Source organism: Solanum tuberosum, unplaced genomic scaffold (assembly GCF_000226075.1).
Source record: "Solanum tuberosum cultivar DM 1-3 516 R44 unplaced genomic scaffold, SolTub_3.0 scf00136, whole genome shotgun sequence".
Classification (NCBI taxonomy): Eukaryota; Viridiplantae; Streptophyta; class Magnoliopsida; order Solanales; family Solanaceae; genus Solanum; species Solanum tuberosum.
In genome coordinates this window covers 99,205-108,298 of record NW_006239061.1, presented here as the reverse complement: position 1 = coordinate 108,298, position 9,094 = coordinate 99,205, and the positions used below count along the sequence as shown (strand labels likewise).

Genomic DNA, 9,094 nt, shown 5'->3' with positions numbered 1-9,094 from the left:
CCATTTCCCACTAATTAGAAGACAAATATTAAAAAAAAGCAAATGCAGTTCTATTTTCAGTCCTTTCATCTTCTTCTACTCTTCAAAAGTCGTATAAAATGAGACTGATCACATAATTTAAATAAACTTCAGAAGAGAACTAAATAAAGAAAAAAAAAAAAGGTTCTACTCAAAATGGATCTTGTCAGTGTTACTATCGCCTGCATTAATCTTCTTGCTTGGTAATTCATTCATTCTATTTTTTTTCATCATTATTGTTGGTTCAGAATTGTAAATCAAGCATGTAAAACAAAAGAAACGAAGAGAAATAAATAGTAGCAATTATAAATAATATGATAACTGAACCAAAGAAAACAATTTAACATACTTACATAGGGTATATTGTTATATTATATATACTACTACATTATTTTGCATGTAATTTTGATTGGATAAATTCAAAGTCTTTACTTTATTTTATTTTTCTTATTGTTTCTTGCAGGCCAATGCTTGCTCTAGGATATCCTCTGTAAGTCAGGCAACTTGTCATTACCCCAAATTGTTTGTTTTAATTATTTATTCTACTGATTTAATCCAACAAAGAAATTAAAGAGTAAAGTTAGATATGGCCTCCTTTTGGTAATTTTAACAAAAAAATAATAATTCTGGTTACTACTGCAGATTTGTGACTATACGAGCTATAGAGGCTGGCTGTGTGTATGACAAGAGGAAAGTTGCCACATATTGGCTAATCTTTTCTCTTATTTATCTGTTCGAGAATATTTTTGCAAAATTTCTGGAGTGGTAAGTTAGGCGTACTCTTTAACTGGTATCATATACTTTAACAACAATATATATATAGTGTAATCTTATAAGTGAAATTTGAGAAGAATGAAGTGTACGGAACCTTATCTCAGCTCAGCTGGCATCATAAATTGATAGTGTAATTTGTAAATATTCTTTGAAAGTAATATATCACTTATACTGATCTTGGTTATCTCTCTCTCTATATATATATTGCAGGGTACCTCTGTGGTCGTATTTAAGATTAGTTTTCATGTATTGGTTGGTGATACCTCAGTTGAATGGAGCGTTTTATTTATACCAAAATCTTGTTCATCCATATTTGCAATTCAAACTGCCCAATGCTATCATTCAGTTGTGTGCTGAATGGCTTAAAATACTAAAGAATCATTCAGTATCTATCAACAACGAGACATTTTTGGCTGTGGCAGAGAGTTGTCTTGATGAGAATGATTCTCTGATTGCAAGCAAGGTAGGACTGTTGTTAACTGCCAAATTACCTGCAGCCTTATTTTCTAGGCTATTAGTCCCCTTTTTATGAAGGTTTACCTGTAGTTATCAAAATTCCTATTTACAGCCTGAATGCAACGAGGGTGGCCAGATTTTGGGAGATGATATCCAAGAGATGGAATGCACAGCAAAATGCAATGCAGTTGAATCAAACCAGGTTATATTACTTTCTTGTATGTTGCGTTTTCACACTCATATTACTGGTTCATGTACAATTGAATCCTCTGTTTGAGGACAGATAACTTATTTTTCACATCAAATTTTAATAATCTTTCATCTGTATATTGTTCATAAATCAAGAAAGAGTTGTCGGCAAACCTGGTGATTAACATGCTCCTATGGTTTGCAGATTGAGAACATATCAACTTCAGCTATACAGGTCATCAGTAAACCAGTCATTCCAGCAGTTGCAATACTCCCAGATACTTCTTCTACTCTAGCGGTATTCCAGACCAGGTGGACATGTGAAATATGTCAAGTGACGGTCAGCTCTGAGCTGACACTGCAATCCCATCTTCGAGGGAGAAAACACAGGGCTGAGGCTATGTTGTGGTGTACTTTCTGTAACTTGAGAGTCTCTGGTGAGATTGACATGATTGCACATCTCAAGGGGAAGAGGCACTTGGCAAAGCTTCAAGAGACTTTAACTAATTCTGGAGCATCTTAGACTATTTTGGTTTTGGTCTAGATTTTATGCCATCAGTATAATTAACCTGTTAGAACAGGTTATTTCAATACTTCCCAAGTTACCATAGCAAAGAAAGTTTGCTATGAGAGTTGCCTACTGTCTTTGGTCAACTAAACCTGATGTTATGCATCAGTGTACTACAGGTTATTTCCATATTTTCCAAGGTTGGCTGTTGTTATAGGTCAACTAAACCTGATGGTATGCCATCAGTGTAATATAACCTGCGGCATTGCCGGTTATTTTCCTATTACCAAAGCAAACAAAGTTTGCTATGAGAGTTGCCTGTTGTTATAGGTCAACTTAGCCTGATGGCATAAAAGATTACCTATTGTCATATGTCATTTAATATTGTGGTGTCAGAACAGTATTCACTATCAGTTTATCGAACTAAATTTTACTTAATTCAGCACTTTGTGTTCCCCATTTCTGTTTTTATTGTAGTATCAACTTGTGTTTTATTATTGAGAATCTTACTGCTTCAATTATTATACCATGAAAAGGGTCAGAAGGATCCAATAAAACCAGAGGGTACTTGGGGAAAATAAAATATGGTAACAAAAGGAACACCAGGGTATCAGATCAAAACGGGCAATTTATTGAAATGTTCTTTTATTGCACTTTTAAGAGGGTATTCTGAAGTTCTTCAAGACACATTTTATTACTTCTGAGAAGTTGGCATTGCTAGTGAGACACCAGAACCACCTGACAAATCCTTCCATTGCTGTGTTACTGTCTTGATTTGGGTGTAAAACTGAACTCCAGCCTTGCCTACAATGAAATCCCAAACAATCAAATGAATACCAAGTACCATTCCCTAAAGACTAGAAAATGTATATCATTGTTCCTTACCATAGAAATTGAGGTCTCCAGCGAAGGACGCCTTGGATCCAGTAAAGGAGAAGAATGGCAACGGAACTGGAATAGGAACATTGATTCCAATCTTGTAGAGGAAGCAGAAACAAGAAGCAACAATTTTATCAGGAAACAGAAACAAGAGTTTTATGGTATAGGCATAAATGGGATGGCATATGATGCATACAAGGAACTGCTAGGCAGAAACAGCCTGGCACAATTCTCTATTCCTAGTGATTTGTTTTTGAGACATTACTAACCACACAAGCACTTCTATGAGAGAACATAAACCGTTATAAGGTCTTACAAAAAAAACTCTGACATGCATTCCCAAAATATCACATAATGAATATCATCCATGAAGTCGTGATTTTAAGTGAGGATTTAGCACCATTTCTTTTTTTTTCTCCATATGTTACCAAGTTCATGCAGCAACATTTCATACCTGGCCTGACTCTATCTCTGTTTGGAACCTCCTCGCTGCTACACCAGATGTGGTAAAGATAGCAGCACCATTACCATACCTGAAAAAGCAGAACGATATTAGTATAGGACATTAACACACTTCAAGAAAAATGAGTTTGAGGCTGGGGAGGGAAAGAAAAAAGAACAGGGCACAGGGATTACTTATTCTGGTTAACAATGTTAATGGCCTCGTCCAAGCTGTTGGCCTGAGAGCATCAAAATGACAATTCTAGTTTAGTATATAACTTGATAGGTATAGGTGAGGCTACATGGTGGAATGGTTAACAACTAAACCTGCATGCAAAGAAGAACTGGGCCAAAGATCTCCTCCTGAAAAAAAACATATATATTATATGTAGGTAATATGCCATGATCTGAAAATCAAGAGGGAAATTGGAGAATGTAGGACAACTACCTTGTAACATTCCATATCGGGAGTGACACCAGACAGGATTGTGGGACCAACAAAATTGCCTTTTTCATATCCTGGGACCTATTGGGCATCATGGTAAAGAAATTAAAACTTTCCAGCTCATTTTATAAATGAGTAGCTATTTGATGCAAGAAATTATGCAATTAGTTTCCTGCTCCCCAGCCCAAGAAAAAAATGATCACGCTATTATTCCTTGTTGATTTTGACCACCACGCTCTGATTGGAAGTTGTTACAGAGTGACTTTGTAGGTGAGTCAATATGGTTTCCCGTAAATCCTTTTTTCTTTTCTTTTTCTGACAACTAACCTTCTTTCTTCTAGATAGGTAGTATTTCTTTTTCCATACGTTATATAAGGGAAAAGGGACTGTACTCAATCATCTCTTGAGACATAGTATACTGCCCTCCTCCTTGCTTTCCCTTATGAATTTGGACATTTATGCAAATAAATTCAAAATAGCGCAACTGAAATAAGATCAATTCCGCCGAACAGAATATAAGGCACTGGAATTGCATCATCACACGGCCGTCTTGTAACTCCTCGAAAATCATAACATTCGCCTAGGATCAATTTTGCCAAACATTACTCAGTTTGATTGCCAAGCTCCTCTACTCAGTTTGATTGGGAAGAATCCTTTTCAACACATAACTGAAATTAAAAAGATACCGAGTCTACGACAAACGACAAATATATTGTGTTTCAGCTATTCATTCCTCTTACTTTAAAACATTTTAAAGTCATCTTCTAAGCTCTGATCATTTCCTAGAACATCTTTATCATTATTGATCAACTCACCCCTTTGTTTGCATTTATATGAAAAAGAACATTTTAGGTGCTATCAGAAACAAAAATTAGAAGATGAGCAGATATAACTAGATACCACAATATCTCTTCCGTCAAGCAATAATTTGGCTCCACTATCAACGCCGCTTTGAACCAATTGACATACTCGTTCTTTTGCCTGTGGTATCAAAAAAAGGTCAGTCCAGAATCATAAACATGGAAATTTGAAAACAGCAGTCGTTGAGTAACTTGTTTGTACAAGTCTTAAATCATGTACCCACCTGCTTGCTAATTACTGGACCAAGATCTGCATCAGGTTCTGTTCCAGCACTGACCTTCAGAGTTTTTGCACGTTCCAACAGTTTTTCTTCCCTGCAAGATTTAATGTAGTCATGCATCAAAGGTGTCAATAGTAAACTAAAAGATATCAGTGAAGTGGATCTGTTACCAAGGTTTTGAGTCCCCAACAAAAACCACTGTACTCAATGCCATGCATCTTTGCCCTGCTGCACCGAAACCAGCCGCCACTAAAGCATTTATTGTAGAATCTATGTTTGCATCAGGCATGACAACACCGTGGTTTTTGGCTCCCATATTGGACTGAGGGCATTTTCAGTTGGTTAGCTATGTATTTAGCCTCAAATCTCAATACTAACAATGATGTTAAACATGTTTGCCACATTGGCAAATACAGTTGAGAGGAGAGTTGGTAATATTGCACTAACCTGAACACGTTTTCCTTTAGCTGATGCTCTAGAATATATATGCATACCAGCCTGAGGGGTAATAGTAAAACAAGGAATGGTCAATATACCACAGGATGAACAAACTGATTCAAAATGGATCAGAAATCTATTGACAACCGATTTCATTTGAAAAAGAAACCAAGAGTTCATTTATTGATGTATTAAACTTTAGTATATGCTTCACCATCCACCCCGCCTTTGTGATGTGTCAAAACCTTATTGATGGCAAACGGGTGAAAGTTATATGAGGCAAAGACAAATGGGAGAGACTTGACCACTCACATATAAAGCATAAAAACTAAGATTGAGACAACTACCAAAATATTTAGTCATTTATTTTAGCGCAAAAGAAAATGTAAATTCCACTAAGAGAATCTTTATTGACAAAATATGGAGAATCTAGATTTCTTTTCCCTATCTTTTGATAAGATAATAATTTCATTGGATTGCTGGGAAAATTCAAGGTATACAAGGTAGTATTCAAAAGTAGAGTACCTACACAAAAATGAGGTTCTCTACAAATGCCCCTCAATTATCTATAGCGCATTCAAGTTCAAGGAAAACTTGTCAATGCTTCATACTAGACTATCTTAAAATGCCGAGATGGTTATCTGCAATTAAATTTCTAAATCACTAACAATTTCATTTGTAAGGTCCAGCAACATTCACAACTGTGGCAACACCTTTCTGGTAGAGATTTAACTAAAACCTCCAAAACCAGAAAATATAAGTAGTGGTAGATCATTACTAGAAAAAAGTATAAAGAAGACAAGTTAACCCAGATGCACCCCCTTCTCCCACCCACCCAAAAAGTACTTAAATTGTGGCTTAAGGTGTCAAGAAATCAATGCAGTACTCACTGTATTTGAGCCAACAAATGATATGGCTCTGATATCGTCATCATCACATATAGCATTAACAACGTCCTGCAAGACAGAGGTATCATCAATATCCACAATTATGCCATTCAAACCCATATAAATATCTCTACTACTGATTCCAATAAATCCATGTTCGTAAAAGGGTATGGATGGATGGGATGTGGCCAAGAAAATGCCTCCCGGGAAGCATCAATATACTTTTCTATGTAGCGGGATAAAATGGAGATTCACTACATAGTTTTACCCACTCCTTTGGTGCTGTTTAAAATATATAGAATAAGAAGGCCAGATAGAATCCATACATTTATTGGACTAAAATAAAGGAGCAGAATAACACATAACTAGCAACTATAGGAAAAGACATACATGGGTTCCATGAACAATATTTAGAACACCATCAGGCAAACCAGCCTCCATTGCCAACTCTGCCAACATCATGGAAGCCCCTGAAACCAAATGATGAAACAAAATAAGTCAAATGCAGAAGGCAGCATAAATGATGCTCTCTTTTTTTTAAGTTATATACACTTTGCTTTACACAACTGGTACATGAACCTCTGCCCCTAAATGTTGCAACATCTTATGCTATAATAATTGAAAAATATGGAAACAGCTACCTGGGTCCTTCTCTGAAGGCTTAAGAATGAAGGTGTTGCCACAAGTAGCTGCAACAGGAAACATCTGCACCAAATTTGTATAAACTATATAAAGATGCTCATATTTTCTGAAACTTAAGCTTAACACCCATTCCATGTCCCCACCCAAAAAAACCCACAGATATTGCATGGGGAAAGGGAGAACGATAAATGAAAAGGTAGTTGATACAAAACAGCCCATAAAGATGGACATCTGATGACTAACAATAGTCTCATTCTAATCAAAGTTCAAAAGCTTTCTTGATCACATAGTGTTGTTATGTGAAAACAAGTGATTCCTCAAGCAAGGTAGAAATCAAGGATAAGACAACCAAGTTCGAACAGAGACGAAACTGGAAAGAAATTTAATAAATGCACTTAAATGTATGGAAACTATGAAAGGAGAAAAAAAAAATAGGAACATGCTTACCCACAAGGGAATCATTGCAGGGAAGTTGAATGGACAAATCCCGGCACAAACACCCAGAGGTTCCCTTAGGCTATAGGTATCAATTCCATTTGATACATTAGACACATACTCACCCATCTGCAAAGTTGCCATTCCACATGCATGCTCCACCACCTCTTCACAAAACAGAAAAACAGAAATTCAAGTTCACAGTCATCAAACAGAAGATGTTTCCTTATGCCTAAGTGAGTGAAGAACTAACCAAGACCACGGAACACATCCCCTTGTGCATCTTTCAGTGTTTTTCCCTGCTCCGTAGTCACATTGAAGGCAAGCTTATCCTAAAACAGACACAGGATAAATGAAGTGAACAGAGATCACAAGCAAAGAACTGCAAAAAGATACGATAATCCTACAAAAAACAAACCATGTTCTTCCTAATAAGCTCTTGGAATTTGAGCATGACCCGTTGTCTTGTGGTTATGGGTGTGTTTTTCCACGACGGAAAAGCCTCCTTGGCTGCAGAAACCGCAGATTTGAATTCTTTATCCGTGGTTAAAGGTATCTGAGAAACCACCTCTTGGGTTGCCTATGATCAAAACGCAAGCAATTATAAATTTCCCCTAGTATTAGCATTCCATGTAAAGATTGCAACTTTAACAGATAAACTTACTGGGTTTATAACATCAACGAATTCTGATGATTGTGAATCTACAAAGCTGCCACCAATTAAATTTGGAACTCTCTGATAAAAAGAAGATCAAGAAAGTTTTTAACCCTAATTAAAACACTGCTTCATAAGAAAATTTTCAGAGAGATTAAAAGCTGTCTCATTGATTGAACAGCGAACAAAAAGTATAAGAAATAAAGCATCATCACACTAAACCATCAATTAACCTAAAACATGGAGTAAATAAATACTGACTAGGGAAGTTCGATGCTTCCATGAGGATTCAGTAGCAACTGAGAAGTGATGATTAGCGAGAGCAAAAATCCCAGGAGTCAAAGACCTTACTTTCCGCACTGCAACAAACAAACAAGATTCGTGGATTACTATCAATTCACAGAAAAGATTAATATGAAAAATAACAAAAACGGTATGCGAAACCTCACCTCTATGAACTGAAAACTGCATCATTGTTCACTTGCCCTCCTAAATATTTTGTTAAAAAAAAAATGGTATATTCGAAATTTTAAGTCTCTCTATATATATTCAATAAAGGTAATGTTTTAGAGATTATTATCCAATTGATGATGAAGATCATCGTCAGTCTTAATATTTTTGGTAATAAATAATATTTGCGTTTTGGCAGATTAGCCATATCAGATTAGATGTCATACAGTTGTCGGGTATCTTAACGTATTAAAAGACCTAATTTTTGTTTCTTCTTCCATAAATCTCTTAATTTTAGATAACGTAAATCACATCTTTATGACATTTATATTTTAACATATAAAAATTGAAAATTTGGGATAAAAAGATAATGGGTACCTTTGAGATGATAATAACAAGATGTAGAACGCGAGTTGTGAATTGCAATTGAAGAAGTGAAAGCCAAAGCCATTTTTCAAATGCAGATCTTTTATCTAGAGATTTTTTAGAAAATGATAGTGTTATTATAAGCCAAAATAATTTCTTATCTACTTTTAACTATTTAGTTAAAAATTCTATTAGAATTAAAACCAAGTAATAAGTTTAAATAATATTTGAAATCAATATTAAATTTAAATGACACATGTAGGCGAGAAAGGTTATATAATTCAAGATATACTAAAAAAACACAGGATATAGTCAAATATGGAACTTAGTAAAGACATAATAATTTAGAGAGATTTAGTCAATATCTCTTTAAATTAAGGAAAGGATCACAAAATAAGAGATGATTTATATTAGGGATTTGCATATCTGC

At 35.4% G+C, this 9,094-nt stretch overlaps 1 protein-coding gene across 1 annotated transcript; it reads right to left on the bottom strand.

Moving 5' to 3' along the window:
- Window positions 1-2,513: 2,513 nt before the first annotated feature.
- Window positions 2,514-8,436, bottom strand: LOC102600700 (methylmalonate-semialdehyde dehydrogenase [acylating], mitochondrial). Its single transcript, XM_015310626.1, has 19 exons — window positions 8,298-8,436; window positions 8,110-8,207; window positions 7,858-7,929; window positions 7,612-7,773; window positions 7,447-7,525; window positions 7,206-7,360; window positions 6,758-6,821; window positions 6,507-6,586; window positions 6,120-6,185; window positions 5,239-5,289; window positions 4,962-5,113; window positions 4,795-4,885; window positions 4,611-4,691; window positions 3,714-3,791; window positions 3,593-3,628; window positions 3,461-3,504; window positions 3,279-3,357; window positions 2,831-2,921; window positions 2,514-2,749 (listed from the first exon to the last, which is right to left on the bottom strand). Exons 1-19 carry the CDS (start codon window positions 8,320-8,322, stop codon window positions 2,640-2,642), a joined length of 1,614 nt encoding a protein of 537 aa, XP_015166112.1. The 5' UTR covers window positions 8,323-8,436; the 3' UTR covers window positions 2,514-2,639.
- Between the last annotated feature and the right edge of the window lie 658 nt (window positions 8,437-9,094).

What these genes read in the sequence shown, in the direction of transcription:
- LOC102600700 (XM_015310626.1), bottom strand. Translation starts at nt 8,322, where the DNA reads ATGATGCAGTTTTCAGTTCATAGAG. An exon ending in CTGCAATGATTCCCTTGTGG is followed by an intron (nt 6,822 to 7,205) that starts GTAAGCATGTTC and finishes AATTTGGTGCAG; the next exon opens with ATGTTTCCTGTTGCAGCTAC. An exon ending in CAGAGATAGAGTCAGGCCAG is followed by an intron (nt 2,922 to 3,278) that starts GTATGAAATGTT and finishes TTCCTCTACAAG; the next exon opens with ATTGGAATCAATGTTCCTAT.